General features: G+C 37.0%; 1 protein-coding gene across 1 annotated transcript in view; it reads right to left on the bottom strand.

The window, feature by feature from the left end:
• Nucleotides 1-19,428, bottom strand: part of MRTFA (myocardin related transcription factor A) — a 166,888-nt gene extending 147,460 nt beyond the window's left edge. The window contains 1 exon segment of the mRNA XM_037846677.1: nt 19,126-19,428. Coding sequence (XP_037702605.1) covers nt 19,126-19,171 — 46 coding nt within the window. The 5' untranslated portion in view covers nt 19,172-19,428.
• Between the last annotated feature and the right edge of the window lie 1,387 nt (nt 19,429-20,815).

Raw genomic sequence — 20,815 nt, 5'->3', positions numbered from 1 at the left:
GAGAACCTATGTTAATTTTTGTAGCTGTGAACCTTATATTAATAAGAGATAGAGTTTTAACCTAAAGTTCATTTATGCTCAAAACAATTAGAGATAATTTTGTTTTTGTTTTTGTTTTAAAGTTTAAATTACATACAATAAACTTCACCCACTGTAATGGTATACTTTGGTAAATTTTAACAAAATATGTATCTGCACAACCACCAGGATAATCAAGACACATTTTCATGGGCAAGAGTCTCTAATGCCCCTTTGAAGTCAATTTCTCCTTCCACTCCTGGCCCCAGGCAACCACTGATTTGGTGTCACTCCAGAGCCTTTTTTTTTTTTTTTTCCTCTCTCTCACAGTTTTTTAATTGAGATATTATTCATATACCATACAATTCCCCCTTTTAAAGTGTAAAATTCAGTTGTGCAGCCATCACCATTGTGCTAGTTTAAATCTGTTATGTACCCCCAGAAAAGCCACATCCTTTGAATCCAGTCTCACGGTGGGGGGGGGCGGGGGACACAACACATTGTTGGGTGGGACCTTTTGATTAGATTGTTTCCATAGACATGCAACCCAGCCCATTCAAGGTGGGTCTTAATCCCCTTGCTGGAGTCCTCTGTGAGAGGATAAATAGATGAAACTGAGAGAGCTCAGAGATACTTAGAGACAGAAGCCCAGAGACATTTTGGAGAAAGCCGTGGAAACCAGAAGCTAAACCCGGGAGAAAAGGACTAGCAGACTCCAGCCATGTGCCAGAGGAACTCCAGATGCCATCAACTTTTCTTCAGAGATGGTATCATCCAGCTGATGCCTTAATTGGGACATTTTCATGACCTTAGAACTGTAAATTTGTGAACTAATAAACCTCCATTGTAAAAGCCAATCCATTTCTGGTATATTGCATTCCAGCAGCTTTAACAAACTGAAACAACCACTATCTAATTCCAGAATATTTGCATCATCCTAAAATAAAATCCAGTATCCATTAACATTCTTTTCTCCCCTGAGCCCTCGGCAACCACTAATCTACTTTTTGTTTCTATCAGTTTGCCTATTCTGGATATTTCAGTTAAATGGAATCATATGACATATGGCTTGCTTCTTTCACTTGGCATAATGCTTTCAGTGTTCATCCATGTTGAAGCATGTATCAGTACTTCATTCCTTTCAATGACTAAATAACATTCCACTGGATGGATATACCACATTTTGCTTATACATTCATCAACTGATAGACATTTGAGTTGTTTCCACTTTTTGACTATTATGAATAATGCTGCTATGAACCAGTTTTTGGGTAGATCTACGTTTTCAATTTTCTTGGATATATACTTGGGAGTACAAATTGATGGGTCATATGGTAACTATATTTAACTTTTTAAAAATTGCCAAACTGTCTGCTTTTTTTAAATTGAGTTTCACGTGAGATAATTATAGATTCGCATGCAGTTTTAAGAAATAATTCAAAGAGATCCCATGTACCCTTTACCCAGTTCCCCTCAATGAAAACATCTTGCAAAACTATAGTACATTACAACCAGGATATTGACAATGATACAGTCAAGACGTGGAACATTTCCATCACCATTCGGAGCCCTCATGTTCACCTTTTATAGTTACAATTACGTCCCTCCTGCCCCATTCTTAATCCATAACAACCACTAATATGTTCATTTCTATAATTTTGTCATTTCAAGAATATTAGATAAATGAATTCCTACACTATGTAAGCTTTGGGGATTGGCTTTTTACAGTCAACATAATTCTCTAGAGATTCATCCAGATTGTTGTGTGTAACAGTAGTTTCTTCTTTTTTGAATGGTGAGTAGTCTGCCAGAGCCTGAATTTTTAAAAATATCTTATAAATGGTACCATTCAATATCTACTCATTTGAGTGTGGCTTCTTGCATTCAGCCTGTTTTTGAAATTCTTCCATTTTGCTGACTGCATCAGTAGTATGTTCCTTTTTATTGTTACCACTTTATGGAAGGACCACAATTTATCCCTTTTCCTGCTGATAGACATCTGAATTGTTTCCAGATTGGGGTCACTAAGAATAAAGAATCACATTGGATTTGGTATCAACTTAACTTCAATGGCATAAACAAACTACTTTGCTATATCTCTCCGTCCCCCCACCCTTATGTTGTACTTGTACAAATTATATCTCTATACATTGTATGTCCCAACCAATGATCTATCATTACTTTTTATGCACTTGGATTTCAGAACCCGTAAGAAGTGGAGTTACATACCAAAAAATACAATAGTACTGACATTTATAATTACCCATATGGTTATCTTTATCATGTTGCTTCAATCCACAGTCTAGTGTCCTTTGTATAACTTAAAGCAGATATTCTTTTGCCCCAGGCCATTTTGACTTAATTGTTTCTTACACTGCTTTAAGTTGTTCACAAGCTGCTTCCACCTGCAGGGCAAGTTCTGGGAAGATGAGCCAGAGACGAATTTCTTGGTTCAGTCTTTCAGGCTGCCACCCAATTGACTGGCACCAATGTACAGGCACCCCAGTATGTGCACAGGAGTTACTCTGCTCCCTCTGGAACAGGGCCAGGGACACACAATGGGAGTACAGGCCAGCTCCATGCTGTGCCAAGGAACGGTTGGGTGTGGGGCCATCAAGGGTGCCATGAGCTTCACCTCCCATTTTTAAAGCTGTGTGTTCAGTTCCTGCAACCCTTTAACTGTTTTCTGGGGTTTCCAGGAGGATGAATCAACTGGTGTTGGCTGTTTGTTCAAAGATTCTATGGGGGAAAGTCACCCTAGAGCATCTTCCACAGCCATCTTGGTCGTCCAGGTCCTTACACTGTCTGTTACCTTTTACATTTAGATCTAAGATCCGTTTCAAGTTAGGTATGATGTGAGGTAAGGGTCAATGTTCATTTTTCTGCATATGATAGCGATTTCTTCCAGTATTCTTTGTTGAAAAGGCTTTCCTTTCCTGATTTATAAGCTTGTATTTAAACCAGGAATAGAAAGAAAAAAGTACCATAGTTCTAAAAACTCAAAATCACTGCCAAGAGATAATACTGCTATTTCAGAAGTATTTTCAGAACAAAAAAATCCCCAAGCCTTCCTTCCCACTTCTGTACCCTCCCACCTTAGGAACACTGGACTTGTTATTAACAAGTTCCACTGGCTCATGGAAGAAACAGTTTTATTTTCAGACTATAGGTAAGTGTCTTTTTTTCTGAAGCTATAACACGAGTTCACATAGGAGAGAAAGAAGAGAGTGGGCCCCACCATTTTCTCAAGATGTTATGAAATTTTAATTGTTCATTTTGGTTTTAATTAACAGCAACAGAAGCAACTAACAATATATGGCCTTCAGTAACAGAAGAGGGGTATAGCACAGTGGGTAGAAATAGCAGCACTTTGAGAATCAGGATATGGGGAATCCAAGCTTTGTGATCTTGGGTAAGGTCAGTTAACATTCTTAGTTGTCATTTTGTTCATTTGTAAAATGAAGGCTTTCCCACAGATCATCTCTAAAATCCCTTTCCACTTAAATATTCCAGAATGAAAAAAAAAAAAAAAAGCCTATTTTTATTCTTTTTTCCAAAAGTTAAGAAAACAAGTCACTCAAATAAACATACAAAGATCAAATTGTGAATCCATCAAATACAGAGCAAATACAAAGGAAGCAGGTTTTCTTTTTTGTTTCCTATTATTACCCAATGCTTCCATACCAATTAGACACCATATAATAATTCTAACCATTGTATTTTTATCCCCCAATTATCTCTCCTCATTTGGGGCAGTGCTTACTACAACCCAAGAAGTACACCAACAAATTATCTTTATTTCACTTTCCACCTAAAAAACAAAGTCAACACACATAAACTATCAGTTGGAATAGTACTTCTCAACTTTAATATGCAAATGAACCACCTGAGGATCTTGCTAAAATGCAGATTCTTTTCCTCTAGGCCTGGGGTAAAATATGAGATTCTACATTCTTAAAATGCTCTCAGATAATACAGATACTACTGATCCTTGGAACATAGTTTACTCCAAGTATTCAAGGTGTTAAAATACTGAGGTCATAACATCTGTTTGGGTAGTCTAACTAATGTTAACACCACGGTTTCAATGCCCTACACAACTGAATATTTTATAAACTAGTTTTAAGGCACTGATTTAAGAAATATACTCTAATTGATTCTCAAGAGAAAATACTAAGATACTCATTCACAAAATCAAGGTTAATTTAATTAACATTCTAATTCTTTGAAATAATTGCTCAAGGTCCTATAAACAAAAAGAGATGAGGCAATATGTTAGCTTCTTGATAGAGTAGATAGATTGTTAAGAGGATTTTCACACACCCTAGGGTCAAAAACAAAATATATTATGAAATGCATTTTCAAATAATCATAACACTTTATACTAATGTCACCATTTGATGCCTAAGATAACTCATATTATCCTTACCTATCAAAACCAAAAAATAACTGTGTTTTTAGCCTATAAACTTCTGAAAGGTTCAGCAAATTGAGAGTAAGTTAGTGTGCATAGGAAGGATCTACAGCTCTGCCAAGAACATGGCCTAATACAAACACTGCAAAGATAAATTTCAATAAATCTTACAAAGTAGAAACAAAGGCAAAAATGTGAGAGGGATTTATACAAACTAGACTGGTCAAAGGGAACAGCTTAATGGGATGGAGTGCCTCCATAACATGCAGTGTTAGGTAGTGGAATACTTTGACTGTAAAGGTCCCAAATCAACAATCCTAGCTCCTAATCCATGAAACTACAAATCTAGGTATTCCTCCCTGTTTTAACATGTACATACACACAAACCATTTATTATGGGTTTTACTTGAATACAAAAGAAAAACATGCTTTTCATATAAAATCAGAACGATATGGGACAACCCAAAGGAAGAAAAAAATATTCCCTATAAAATTCCACTACCCAAAGCCAACTGTCAATATTCTAGTGCATATACTTACAGTTCATTTTCTAGGATTATACAGATAAATGGGTAACATTTTTCCAAATCTTTAAATAATCTTATGACAACATTAGTTGTACCATAAATGTATCAAGAGTTATTTAACCAATCTCCTGTTAGACAATTAATTTGTTTCCAGGTTTTTTTTTTTTTACTATTATAAATAATGCTGCAATAAACAAATACATATCTTTTATATCTTCCTTAGAACAAATTCCTAGAAATATTTCAAGGCTAAAGAAGAAATACACTTACATGCTATTTTTCACAATAAGGAGGTAACTAAAACTTTGGTACTGTAACTCATAACATTTTGGAAATGTCCTATATAACTACTTGTTAAACCATACTTTGATAGATATTACCTTTTTGCATATGTGTTACGTTTCACAATAAGGAAATAACTGAGACTGTGGAACTGTAACCCATAACATTCTTTCAAAATTGCTAACTCCTTGTTAAATTGCACTTGGAAAGTTATCACTTTAATGTATATATGTTATATTCCACAATAAAAAAAATGATTAAAAAAGAAGAAATACTTATCAAAAATTTTTATCAGAGCCGCCAAGGGTTGTGGCAAGCTGTCAGGAAGCAATAAGAACTATCTACATCTAACAGTATCCAAAATCACAACCACAAAATCAACTATAACATTAAAAAAAATTTTACTGTGTGCCAGGAACTGTTATAAGCAATTTTATATACATTAACTCATATAATACAACAACTTTATCAGGTTGGTATTATTCCCAATTTACATTAGAAGTAACAGGCACAGAGAGGTTAAGTAACTTAGCAGAGATAAGAAACCTGGGTGCTCTTAATCACTACACCTGCAGATCTCAAACTTGTCGGTGTCAGGACTCCTTTAACCTCTTATCATTATAGTTATCCTTTACACATCGCAGGGATTAGGGACTTGGTGCCCACACATCATGGAAAATCCCCGTACAATTTTTTGGCCCTCCCTTTGTACCAAAGAAGACTTTGTCAGGGTTTTCTTCAATAGTCTCTATGATCCTCTCCATTGAGTAGCATGTGTAGTGTGACTGAAATGTCTGTATTACCCTGTGATCAACAACTTTAACGTGGAATTCATGGGGTTCTGAGTGGCCAGGGGCATTGCCCAGAAGCAATAATACCTTCAAGGGTAATAATCCCTTGCTGGCACAAAACACTGATGGAACCAGTAAAGAAAAAGTGCTTTGGTCACCCACGCTTTCTCATTGAACATCCAGAAGACAGGCAGCTGGTACTTGTCCTCTCCTTTCAAAGCTCTGGGATTAGCAGCTTTATATATCTGGGCTGTTTTTATTATGAACCCTATGACATTGGCATAGAAGAGCAGGTTTGCCCTATCCCTTGCAGCTTTAAAACCCAGGGCTTGCTTCTCTTCTTAGCTAATGTATGTCTTCTGAGGCATTTTGTTTCTAGTATAGATGAGTTTCATCAGCATTGAATACCTGCTCCGGTTTGTAGCCTCTCTCTTCAAACAGTTTCTTCAGGGTTTCAGGAAACTCCCCAGCTGGTCTGTATCAGCAGACCCTGCCTCTCCCATTACCTTCATATTGCATAGGCTAAACCTTTTTATTAAATTTTCAAACCAGACTTTCCTGGTCTGAAAATCTGTATGGGTAGACTGTTCACCTTCATTTTCCTTTAGGGAATCATATAAGGACTTTGCCTTTTCTAGTATGATGTCAGAGTCTACCAGAATGCTTTCTTTTATAACAATCCAGCACACAAAAGAATGCTGCACTTTCTATGTGAGAGAAATGCAGATCTCATGGTTTATGCAAATATTTTGCAGTTGTTGGTGTAGCTGTAGCTGCAGCCTTCACATGTACCTGCAGCTTCCACAAAACTCCAAAAAAATTCCCATTTAATTTCTTGTGCCAACCCATGATACATTGAAACTGCAATGTGGAGGATAAATGTATTGTGGACTTCAAACAGCTTCTATTTATGTGTGTTTTATCTATCAATATTTTTCATATTAGAAATTAAAACAAATTTTAAATATTTATTAATTCTTTAAATAATAAACCCATTAATCTAATTAACATTTTTATGCAAAATAATTGTATTCTCTGAAAGAAAAAACATTAGTAAAAGGAGTGGCATTGTTTTACCTTTTTTGCAAATATCTTTGCTGTATGATTTAATATTAAAATTTGAATTTTCCCATCTGATTCTGTATCCAATCTGTTGCAATATCATACAGCCTGTAGCCTCTGGAAAACCCTACTGTACAGTCATAAGAGGACAATAATAAAAAAGGTAAATAACATTTTAGTATAATTATAAAAAGTTTTGATCTCACACCACTGAAAGGGTATCAGGGATGCCCAGACCACACTTTGAGAACCACTGAGCTATACTACACTTCCTCTCCAGGTAGTATATACTATACAAAATAGTTAAAAGGCATGTTTCCAAGGAAACATACTTGCTTAAAATATTTTTGGTAAATCATTTATTTAAGAATTACTATTAAGTGCTTACTATGTGCCAGGTACCATTACTGGCACTGAGGTTATAGCAGAAAACAAAAGAGAAAAAAGTCCCCTACTATGAGTCCCTTATATTCTAGTAGGGACAGACAATAATAAATCAATTGTTCACTTAAGCCACATAAGTGGTAAAGAGAAAAATAAAAGCAGGGAAGGGTTAGAGAGTGGTGGTTTATTGTTGTTGTTGTTTTTTAAACAGGGTAGGTGGATGAGACCTGAGTGGCATTTGAACAAAGATTTGAAAGGGGTGAAGGAACAAGCTACAGGGGCTATACACAAAAGAGGCAGAAGGAATAACAAGTTCAAAAGCCCTAAAACAGGAACAGTCCCTAAGGTATTCAGGGACAGTAAAGAAGTCAATCTGGCTGGAGTAGAATAAGCCAGGGAAGACAGGAGTAGGAGACAAGGTCAGAGTTATGGGGCTGGAACTGGGGTCAGATCAAGTAGCATGTAGAGCCTTATAGGGGCACTGTGGTAGGTTGAATTATGTACCCCAGAGACATGTTCTTAATCTTAATCCATTCCTATAGGTAGGAACCCACTGTAAACAGGACCTTTTGAAGATGTTAATTTTAGCTAAAGTGTGGCCCAAGTGAATGAAGATGGACCTTAATCCTATCATTGAAGGTTTATGAAGACAAAGCCATGTGGAAGAACAGAAGCTGGGAGTCAAGGTAACCCAGAAGAGAAAGGAGAAGATGCCACCTTGTGCCTTGCCATGTGATGGAAAGGCCAAGGACCCAAGGATAGCTGGCAGCTAGCCCCAGAAAACCACAGCCTCCAGGGAGAAAGCATTACCTTGCTGATGCCGTGATTTGGGGCTTCTAGCCTCAAAACTGTGAGCCAATAAATTCTCATTATTTAAGGCAACTCATTTCGTGGAATTTGTCATCACAGCCAGGAAACTAAACAAGCATTATAAGGACTCTGGCTTTTTCTGTATTGACAACTAGTGGCAGGTTCTGAATGAGGAGGGATATGATATGACTTTCATTTTAAATGGATCACGTATCAACAACAGACTGCAGAGTGGCAAAAGCAAAATCAGGAAACCAAATATTAGTCTACTGCAATAATCCCCAAGTAGAAGATAACGGTAGCATGGACCAAGGTGGTAGCAAAGTGGTTGTGATAAGAGATATATTGGATAAATAAGCAAAGGCATGCATACACACACACACATACATCCACATATGTGGGAGTGAGGCAGGGGTGAGACCATACTTGGGGGATGGTCTATAACTTTACTCATTATATATAACTGCTGATGTTTTACATTAATCACTCCTACTTTTTGATCCTTGATCCTATCATTTTGGTTGGGCCAACAACAGATGAACTAAATAATGATTTTAGTCATAGGTAATGCAATGGAGAAGAAATCTCTTCATATACATTGTATAGGCAGTAGTTGTTAGTTGCATACTAGTATACTAGACTACAGCTAGAGAGCCCAGTTATTTAAGCCAAGTACTAACCACACTAACTAGATTCCAAAGCCCCTTTCAGGCGTGGTCTCGCTATGTGAACTGTTATCTTAATTCTGTTCCAAGATTGCAGATGATACCTCTAGCCCCAGCCAGCAATCCTGCAAAACCACTACTCACAAGAGGGAATGGGTAAGCATGGTGACTTGACTAAACAGTATTTCCACTACTGGACTAGCACTTCGAAGCTCATGTCCTGCTGACAGTGAGTCAGTACTTAATCTTTGTGCAAATTTTTAAATGGGAAGCATATTAAATATATGTAAAATCAGAAAAGTCCTAACTTTTTCAGCCCACATATAGAGCCATTAAAGGCCTATCTGCAAATTCAGTGAGAAGTGCATTTAACGATTAACCATGCTAATTTATTAAGCTGTAAAACAGTGAATTCAAAAATTGAACACACTCATGCCCCCTTCCCCTTATATTTGGTTATACAAGATAAAATATTTAATACATTTTCATGAAGTTTAAAAAAAAAAAATTCAACTGGAAGCATGTGGGTTTACCAATTTCTAGGGAAAGCCCTAAATATGAATCACAAAACCTTGATAGCTTTGTAATCCCTTATGAATCTCAGTTCCACGTGAGTAAAATGGTGATACTATCTTCTCCACATCCCTTTTAAGAGTTTTCATGGAGACATAAATGAGATAATAAGAGTATTTTATAAATGATGTGCCTCTACATATGTCTTATCCTTATGAAAACTACTTAGGAATAAGATAAGATAACTAAGCTTAGTGAGATCGATGTATATTGCTCAAAAAACTGAATGAATTAAGAAAACTAAAATCATAAGGTTGAAGCCGCATTACACATTGCACTGAGTCTTTTCCTAGAGTTGTTCCATGAATTAACAAGATGCCATGAGAGGCCCTGCCCCAACCAAGATGGTGGCATCTGAAACTTCAGGGCAGCTTCCCCCAACAGAAGCTTTGAACAAACATCAAGAACTGGCAGAAACACCTTTCTCAAAGCTCCAGAAGAAAGCAAAAGATTACAGTAATAGGGCAAGCACTGAATCAAGGAAAAGGCTACTTAAAAGTGGTAGATCTGGAAGGCACCCTGGCTGGTCTTTCCCGCACCCCTCACCAGCTCAGTGTGGAGCCAGCCCACAATCCCAGTGTGAGTCTCTAGTCCCAATTCTGGGAGGAGCAGAGTAACCCTCGTGCACATACTGGGAGCATGTATGTCTAGCCCAATCTGTCTGATGGTGACCTGGAGGGCTGGCTGTCCCAAAACTTGCCCGGCAGGTAGAAGGCAGTTCACAGAGTTCTCCTACAGAATACTGTGGGAAAGCAGTTAAGTGACTGCCTGAGGCAAGGGACTGCTGACTGTAGGATAAACAGTGAGTGCCCAGGACAGTGAGGAAACTATTTCCTAGAAAAGAGGGGACATTTATATCCACGTAAATGGGGGAATTCCTAGGGCCACAGGCGCCTGCACAGAAAGCATCAGGGAGGTCCCTTTTCTTTGTACTGGAGCTATTCTCTAAACACACTGAATGAAGAAGCTCTGAAAGAGTGCTCCCACACGTCAAAATGCAAAGACAGGGAAAGGTGTTTTCTTTGTTCCCTTTTTTTTTTTTTTGGTTGGCTCCTGGCAATCAAGAAAAGGTCTGTCATAACACTACCTGGATATAAGCTTAAGGAACATACATTCTTGAATCTAAATTCCAACAATAACACATTAAAATATCCAAATGTCCAGCTTTCAGCAAAAGATTACAAAACATACAAAGACGCAGGAAATGAAGGTCTGGACAAAGAAGAATATTAAAGCATTACAAACTGTCAACAAGGAGGACCAGACCTGGGACACAATAGACAAAGACTTTTTAAAAAATGGTCCTAAATTATGCTCAAAGAGCCAAAGGGAAATATGGACAAAGAACTAAAGGAAATCAGGAAAATGACAGACGTACACAAACAGAATATCAAATAGATGGAAATTATGAGAAGGAAAGCAACAGAGCTGAAGACCACACTAACAGAAATTTAAAATTCCCTAGAGGGGTTTGACAGCAGATTGGAGCTGGCAGGAGAATCAGTGAACTTGAGGTGAGACAACTGAAATCATCCAGTTTGAGGAGCAGAAAGAAGAAAGAAAAAAAGGAAGCAAAGTGAACAAAGCTCAAGACACTAGTGGGACACTGTCAAGCATACCAATATATGTACTGCGGGAATCCCAGAAGAAGAAGAGCTAAAGGGGCAAAGAGAATATTCAAGGAAATAATGACTGAACACTTCTAAATTTAACAAAAGACATGAGCATACGTATCCAAGATGCTCAGCAAACTCCAAAAAGTGTAAATCCAAACAGACCCAGACCATGCCATGCTATAATCAAACTGTTAAATGTCAAAGATGAAGAGAGAATTCTGAAAGCCATACAAGAGAAGCAACGTGTCACATACAAGGGAGCCTCAATGAAATGAAGTGCCAATTTCTCATCAGAATCCATGGAAGCAAGATGGCAAAGGGATGATATATTTAAAGTGCTGAAAGCAAAACAATGCCAAACATAAATTCTATATTCAGCAAAACTGTCTTTCAAAAATGAGGGAGGAGTTAAGACATTCCTAGATAAACAAAAGCTGAGGGAGTTCACCACCAGTAGACAGGCACTACAAAGATGCTAAAGGGACTTGAAAGCAAAGGACACTAGGCAATGGGTCAAAGCCGCATGAAGAAATAAGGATCTTCCATTAAGGGTAACTACATGGGTAAATATAAATGCCAGTACTATTGTATCTTTGTTTTGTAACTTACTTTTTACTTCCTACAGGATCTAAAAAGCAAAGGCAAACGCACAAAATATAATGATAAATCAGTGGTTTGGGATTCATAATATATAAACATGTAATTTTTGACTAGAACTACATACAGGCAGGGAGATGGAGGGTGTATGAACATAGTTTGCATCTACTATTGTAGTTAAGTTGATAAGATGAGAGTGTTACAGATTTAGGATGTTTAAGCCCCATGGCAACTACAAAGAAAATATCAGGGAATATGTAAGGTCACAAAGGCAGAAATCAGTGTACAAGCAGCCAGGGGCAGAGGGGTAGGGGGAATGGGGAGTTAATGAATAATGGGTACAGGGTTTCTCTTTGGGGAGATGGGAAAGTTTTAGTAATGGAAGGTAGTGATGGTATAGCAACCGTGTAAATATGGGTAATTCCACTGAATGGTATGCTTGATAATGGCTGAGATGGTAAAGTTAACATGCTCCCACAATTAATTAAAAAAAAAAAAAAAAAAAGAATGAGCAACTAAAGAGATAATGACAAATAAATGCAACACATGATCCTGGATAGGATCTAATAAGGGAGGAGAAAAGGCCCAAAAGGACATGTTTTGGGGGCATATGGAAAAATTGGGATACAAACTATAAGGTTTATATTAATGTTAAAATTCTTTAACTTGATAATTGCACTTAAGTTTGTCATATAAGTGGATATCCTTATTCAAGCCAGTAACACAGTGTATTCAACCTACACTCAAGTGTTCAGAAAATGGACTGATAGACAGATGGACAGAGAGATGGATCTAGAGACTGATGGATAGATAGAATGATACAGCAAATGAGGTCAAATCTTAAAATTTGCGGACTTAGGTATACGGGGGTATAGACATATGTTGGAGGCGTTTGTACGGGATTTATATTATTTTTGTAACTGTTCTATAAGTTTGAAAGTATTTCAAAGTATTTCAAAACAAACAAACAACACATGTATTCTGAGAGGCGGTGACAACTTGGATCCCAATACTTCATCCCCCTCCACTTCTTTTGCCATGATCTGTCCAAAGACAGACAAATGCAAAGAAGAGAAGAAAATTTCTAAATACTGACAGAGATTCCTTATTGATAAATTCTTATGAATTCTTGGAATCAGGCTGTCATTTTTACCAAATACAGTTTGCTGTTTCCAATAATGCAAAGCTACACTGTATGCAAATAACATTGATTTATGGGGCACACATTCCTCCACTGTTGGAGGATGTCACTTTCAGCTCCCGGGAATGCAATCTTTTCCCTAGTCAACATCCCAACTTAGTACGTCTTAAAACAGTGGTCTCCAAACTTTTGCCCCTATGTAGCACTTGTATTGTTTTTGCTCTCCTATATGCCCTATATTAGAGAAATTCTTGCTATTTCATTTAAGTATTCATTATTTCATTTCCCATTTATAAAAAAATTAATCATACATATATGTTATTGTCAATCAGGGATTTGCTCAGCCTGAAGAGCATGATTGTTAAAATATTTAGATTCCAGCCAAATGTAAAGAAATCTGGAATTCAAGTTGGTCTATATGATTTCCCTGAAGCATTTAAGAAGCTGAAAATATCCCACGGACTCTAGGTTAAAAACTAGCAATGAGAGAAGACAACATCTAAATGCTCTGGTACAGCAACTAAGACATTTAATAAATGTGTTTTAATGAAGAGAAAGATTAAAATAGAAATGATAATTCAACATCATTTGCAAAATGTACCTTAAGAGTCCTAGAACCAAGCTAATGCAAACATCATGCTTTGATCCATTTGAGCAAGAGAATAATAAAGCAGTATGATGAACCTGCAAGGCTGAACTAAGGCCCTGAGACCGTAACCTAACAGAAAAAACTTTGGCTTTGGAACCGGAAAAATCTGAATTCAAATCCCAGCTCCACCACTTAATGACCTATGTGACCCCGGACAGGGTTACTCTTAATACTTCAATTTCTCCATTTGTAAAACAGGAATAATTCTAAACAGAACTGTTGTTAGGGTCAAATAAGAAGTATCTAGCACATAGTAATGTTAACAGGAACTACACTTTACGGAGCATTTATCTTGTTAAACACCGAGCTATGTGCTTTACATGTGTCTTGTCTGTTATTAAATAGTAGGATTCAAAACATTTTACTTGCTTTTACCACTAACAAAACAAGATCTCAATATATATGTAAAACACACAGCAACCAGAAAGTGATACATGTATCAGACATGAAAACAGCCACCACAAAGCATGATTCCCCCCACCCATATCACACTTTGCCTCTAGAAAAGCAACCTTCACTCTGTATTGTGAAGGTTAATATAATATGGTTGAAAAAGTAGTTAAAAGTAAAAAAAAACTGAATTTAAACATATATTCTCTTACTGTGTGCTCTTAAGTCTCTCTGAGCCTCAGTTTCCTCTTCTGTAAAATGTGAAGATACAATCACCTCAAAGAATTGTGACAATCAAATGAGACTAAATATGTAAAAAAAAAATTAAAAATTATGGCTTCCATATAAAATTTTCACTGAATATATTTCCTCTATGTATTGCCATGTATACCTCTTTTCTAGACCCTCTATACATAGCCTGCTGCCACCAGCCCCTTTATGTGACTTTGCTGTGAGATTAAAGGGTTGCCCCAGAGCCCTTACACCATAAGCTCCAGCCTGATGCTACCCTTTACCTTGATGGCAAGGCAGAGAAAATTGGTTTTATCATTGATGGTAGAGTGGGTGCTTTTAGTGTGTTTTTTGTCCTTGTTATAAAGAAAATACTTTTTTTTAAAAATGTGTGCAGTGATTATAAAACTTAAGTTCCAAAAAAAACAAGACTGTATGAGACTTATCTTTATTTAGTTTGGCAGTGTTTTAATAAAGCTAAAACTGTGGTTCTTGGACTTGACAGCTTGCCTCAACTGAAAGGGAACAAAAAGGAAGAAAAAAGATGGAGACAGAAAGATGAATCCAAATTCCTTTGATCTGGGTCCTAACTCTAAGGGGACCCCAGATAAATTCATGAGTCAGAGAAAGGGCAATAAGAGGTAATCCAGAATACAGAAGACAACAGTTGTCTGTCTGCCTACCTATCTTCTGAGATCATCATCAAGGTATGAGTTATCACCCAAGCCAGAGAAGACAAAGCAAGATGGAGTTCCATCAGAGAATTACAGGCCGTAGTGTTCTGACCACACTTGCCAAGGGGCAGGAGATGGAAACCAAGGAGTTTTTATCTCCACTTCTTAAGATGTGAATCAGTAAGAGTAGTGATAGAAACCTGCAATGGAAAAACCCAAGGAAAACCAAGATCTCTGGGGAAAATTTTAAACAATCTCATATCAGATATCTCTGATGGTTTCTTTGTAAGTATAGCATAGCAAAAAGAGCATGGCATGGGAGTAGAAATGAGTTCTCCTTCTATCTCTGCCATTAATTATGTGATTTCAGGAAATAACCTCGATGGGCCAATTTTCTAATTTTAAAAAAAGGAGGAGACAGGACAAGAAAATACCTAAGGTTTCCTTTAAGCTCGAAAATCTCTTGAATGTAAACTCAAAAAACGTTTTTTTTTTTTAAGCCTACATTAATATTTAGGAAGTCTTCGATCCAAAAAGTAGGTAATGCTGAATCACCAGCTCTCTAAGACCTCTAAACAATGTAAACCCAAACAGGTAGATCTTCCTTGAAAAGTAAACACAATACCCAAAAAAAGGCAAAATTTATCTGCCCACAGCCTGCCCTTTTGCCCTGCCGTCCTACTTTCAACCTTATTTTTATTGACTACCACTCCCCTCTCTCCAACCCATACCATTCCAAAATATTTTGTTCCAAGGCAAACTGTAATGAACAGGGAACTAGAAGTTAAAGAAATACAGAGGAATTAAGTATACAAACACCAAAGGGTGAAAGAGTAAATGGACTGAGGAGACACTTAAAAAATTACTTTTTAAATAGGTAACATGCATGTGATACAAAATGTAAAAGACTGAAAAGGTATACAATTGAAAATAAGCAAAAATTTCCTGGGGGTTAAAATCAAGAAGGGCACTTAAAGGACTTCACTGTGTAGGTTGTGCTGCATTTCTTAGGTTTGGTAGTGTGTCCACAGGTTTGTGTCATATCTTATACATAATAAGAAATGTAGAAAAAAAGTCTTCCACTCCAGTCCCCCAGTCCTCCATCTCCCTTCTCAGAGACTGCCAGTGCTTCTTCTGGTCCTTCCAGAGATATCTATATGTGTCTCTATGTGTAAGCACCCACACACAGACTAGAGATGGAGAAAGTGAACTGACACCCTAATTGTGGCTCATCAAGATCATGTGTATATCATAAAACCAAAGCATACCTAGGGAACTGCCTTAATCCTTTCCTCTACAGGTGAACTCTGCTCCACTGTTCTAGAGTAATAAAGTAGTACGAGATTTGCAATGACTGGATGCAGGGACACTAGTACCTGATCAAAGCCTGACATATTGAAACGTATTAGCCGTGAAGAGCTAGCATTCCTCAGTTCTACAATACACTAGAGTCAATGCTGTGGTCCTATGTTCCCTTTAGTCTTAGCTTGAGAAACCCCATAATGCCCATTTCAGATCAACCATTTTCTAATCATAATGATCCAAACTGTTCCTATAATAGGGACAGTAGCTTTAATCCTCTAATTGTGGCTTGATCAGAACACTTAGATTTAGCAATACAAAACAAAGGCAAACAGACAGAGATCATGGCACAGCCTGGGATTTGGAAGAATTTCAACTTTGAAAACTAGGCTTTCAACACCTGCTTTGGGCAAGGACTGGCTAAAATATAGAATGGTAGTTAGAGGATTTGTTTCTTAATGTGAGAACAGATCCTAAAATACTTCAATAAAACCTTGTTTCAAAAGGTTTTGGGGGAAGAATGCCAGACCAAATTCCTTCCTTTGTTCAAAAATACTTGACTGTCTACCATGTGCCGAGTACAATGTCAGGTGCCAATACAGAGATGAATATATTACCCTGGAGAAACTAGTAATCCAATCAAAACAAAAATTAGTGTACAGAGCAAAGGCGACGCTACAGGAATAGAGAAGAGGAAGGGTTGACTCTACCTACAGAGGTTTCATAGAATGGTAGCATCTGAGCTGGATCTCAGTGAGGAGGACAAAGGTCTCTAGGTACAAGCTTGCATCACCACAATCTCCAAATACTGAATGAAAACTGCTAAATAATAAACACATAACGGACCCTGGAATTGTGCTATAACATTTAGTATCCTAAAGTCCAATTTAGGATAAAGACTTTGCAACTTGAATTCTGTCTAGAGGGGGTCTGGTTACTTTAAAATTCTCATTAAGTGGTAATTTCACCTCTAAAACATATATTCATGAATAGTATCACAGGAATGCCCAAATATCCTATTGCTAGAAAATCTATGGCTCATATAGACAAAGTCTAAATGTCTGGACTTTTCAGAATGAATGACTGGCTTTTGGTTTACTGAGGTTTCATAACAGATGCTTTTTCATTTCCTGTCACATACAATTGCATTATGTTACTATATAGCTGCCAAATTACTGCTCCAGTCCACAGTAATGACTACAGCTCTTAAGCCAAAAGTAACAGTTTTAAAAAACCAACAAATTATTAAAGATTTTTAACATCTAGGAATGACCAGTACTGGAGGAATCAGTTTGCTGTTATTCCTGTTATCCCTTCCTACACCCAGTTTCTCTTCTTTTACATACATAAACAAAAGAAAGAAAGAAATCCACATATATGCTCTTCTTGCAGACATTTCATTCCAGCCCATTTCACCCATATCCAACACCCTTGTCAAGTCCATCCACACTTGTCTTACATACTATTATCCTTTGAAAGTTTTATGAAGTAGCTTACCCAACAGATGGGTGGCTAGCCCTGCCCAACATATGTCACAGGGAAAGGGCTCTCAAGCAAGACAAGAAAATATTAAATGAATCCCTTTTCTTTACAGGTCTGGGAACACTGAGACACCCCTCTCCAACAGGGGAGAGCAAACATTTTAACCTTTATTAGGAAAAGTTACTGGACTGAAATGATCTGTAAGTAACAAGATGATCAAAGATGGGAGTAAGAGGTTCAAATTCCAAAGTATACCCCTCTCAAGAAAAAATATGCATTTGCCCACACATAGTAAAGAACTGGAAAACAGAAAAAGAAAAAAAAAAAAGAAAAAATCCCAGTCAGTTTAACTGGGAGCTATTTCATCCAAAGACAGATGGGAAACATTCAGATAAGAACACTATCTTGTTTAGAACATAAAGTTCAACAATCTGTGGGAGGCAAAAGAAAGGCAACCTGGAATACACAGTATATATGAATAGAAAAATTCAACTAATAAATGCCTCATTATATGCATATTTGTAAAACTTTCAGAACAGAATGGTAGTGATATCTTTCCTCCTTGCCCCTTCCCTGTTCAGAAGGATTAACTTGATACCATCTGAGCCGATCTTCAACTGATGGATATCTGTTTCTTTCAACATACTACCTAAGTGCTCCCCAAGGAGAACAGTGAGACCGATTCTGCTAGAGATAGTATCTCCCAGAACCAAGGACTCTTATTCTCCTTTGAGTGAAAGCCAGTGGATGGGAAGAGGACCCCAAACGCCACTTGTCTGAATCTTCAGATATGCTCTGAAACAAGAAAACACTACAGATTGCATTTTAGCAGAAGTCTAAAAATAACAAAAGAACATTCCCTATTTTTAGATATCTGACTTAGAAGTTTAAAAACACTAAAAGTAAAAGAAACCATTAAAAAATATAACTCATAAAAATACTTTAAAAGACACTGTGTTCAGAAAACTGTTTAGAGACAGAATTTCAAAATTCCTGCATTCTTTGTTTATTACGTCCTTGTTCAAACTTCCCCACCTCGAAAATTTAGAGTCCTAATCTTATATGTTATCAAGTACATTTCCACAAGCCAAAAGATGATATTTAAAGGTTATAAACAAAAGAGAAAGAATAGCTAAAGAAAAATTTTAAAGATGCTTCTACAAAGAAACATAAAAATAAGAGTGAAGATAGTAAATAAGATAGTAATAAAACACCAAAAGCAATTTAATTATCTTCATTAAAAGGAGGCAAATATTTCCCCCTCAAATAGGTTCCCTTACAAAGAGACTTAAGATCAGTAAGCATCTAATTCAAAGCTATATAAATAATTAAAATTTGCAATTAGAAAAAAAAAATTTTTTTACAGTAAAAACCTGAAAACAGTGTATTTACTGTACTATTTATGTTTAACCCCTATCTATCTCCTCTCCCATCTCTGTGTAATCCTAATGCACATATGCCCAATCTTTTTTAAAAAACCTATGGCAAATAGGATTTGCAGGAAATATGGGAATTACCTGACTGTACAGCCATCATTAACATCTCAGGTTCCAGAAGAGTCATGACAGATTGTTCTCAGAAACAACAGCCACAAACAGAATGAAGAAATTCAAAGTCACAGAAAAAAGATGTCTTCAGAAGCTACCAAAATCCTTCATAAATTCAATCTCATGTGCCTTATGCTCAAATCAGTCTATGAGAACTCACTCCCCTTCTCAGTGCAGGCACCAATTTATCCACCCTTCAGGCAAGCTGAGATAGCACAGAGTTGAATTACTGCCGACAGGAAACCAAAAAGCGCTCAAGTTAAGATAGATGAAGTGTGGTTAGAACTGAGAGTGAGCTCCTCCCCTCGCTAGACCTCTCTGGGAGGAGGGGAGAGACATACAGCAAGAGACTTTCAGAAAACAGATCAACTGCTTTTCTTCTCTCCCTTTTTAAAAAAAGGGAGACGAGGTTTTGTTCAAAACTCTACTATAAGGGACTCTGCTGCTAATGCAGCTTAGCACAACAAATTAAATACACTCCAAACAACTCAATCTTGTGAAAGAAACGGTCCGATTACTGACCCATTAATAGAAAGTGGGGATGGGATATACACATATATAAACATATATATGCAAGTAAATATGTGTAAGATTTCTGAAAAAGAGCTCCAACGGCTTTTTCATCTTTGGTATTTACAGATAACAGATACGTTGAATATATAACAACAGAAGCTAAACTATTTCTCTACCCCCTCTCCAATTAAAACATGTTTCAAAAAGTCCTCTGAATACATTCAGAGCTGTAATCTATCTTTCAGATCTGCCAGTCCCCAAAAGAGCCCCTTATTTATGCCTATTTTTAACATGTGACCTGTGAGTAGACAGCTTATCAATGTTATCTGACTTTTCTAAAATGCTTTATGATCATGCTGGATGTACAGAACACAGAAGAAGACAGTTCCAATGTATAAGAATTTGCCTTTCCTGATAAAGAAACTTCAATCCTCTTTCCACAAATACAGAGCAGGATCTTCTGAATAAGAGTGAGTATGGGCATTTTACCTTCCATTGCAAAAACAAAAACAAACTTAGGTCCTTTTAAATTATACCAATTTTTTCATTTATCCAGAATTGAAAGCTCATTCATTTCCTTCACAGGAATTTTTCATAACATATTCATAACAATGATAGTAAGACCTCTTTTAGAACATTTGACTGACTTTTAAATAGCTGAAGACTAGCAATCCATGTATGGTATGTCTAGCTAGAATTTCTCAATCTTTCTGATTAAGCAGCAGCCTGTATCTTGAAAGCCTACTGCTGCAAACTCAGCCCAGCAAATACCTTTATGCTTACATATTCAAACAAATGATAAATGAAAGCACTATGAGACCTTAAAAGAGAAAACAGTTTCAGAATGAGTGAGGGCAATATTATGTTATTAGGAAAGAGAAAGCAATGTGGATTTGCAGTAGGGAAGATTCTGTTAAGCTTTAGAGGAGAGAAAATTTTCCTTCCTTTCTTACTCCAAGAACATCATGTTTAAAAGAAAAGCCAGAAAAGCCCTATATAGAAGTGTGGGAATGACTCAACAGGCAAACAGAGTGGCAGCCAGTGTGGGCTAAACGCTGCTCTGGGTAGACATGATTGTATCCAACAACATCCTCACAGGCTCCTTCTGGCCACCAAGCTCTCAAACGGACTGATGAAAACTGGGAAA

Source organism: Choloepus didactylus, chromosome 8 (assembly GCF_015220235.1).
Source record: "Choloepus didactylus isolate mChoDid1 chromosome 8, mChoDid1.pri, whole genome shotgun sequence".
Lineage (NCBI taxonomy): Eukaryota > Metazoa > Chordata > Mammalia > Pilosa > Megalonychidae > Choloepus > Choloepus didactylus.
This window is presented reverse-complemented; position numbering and strand designations above follow the sequence as displayed.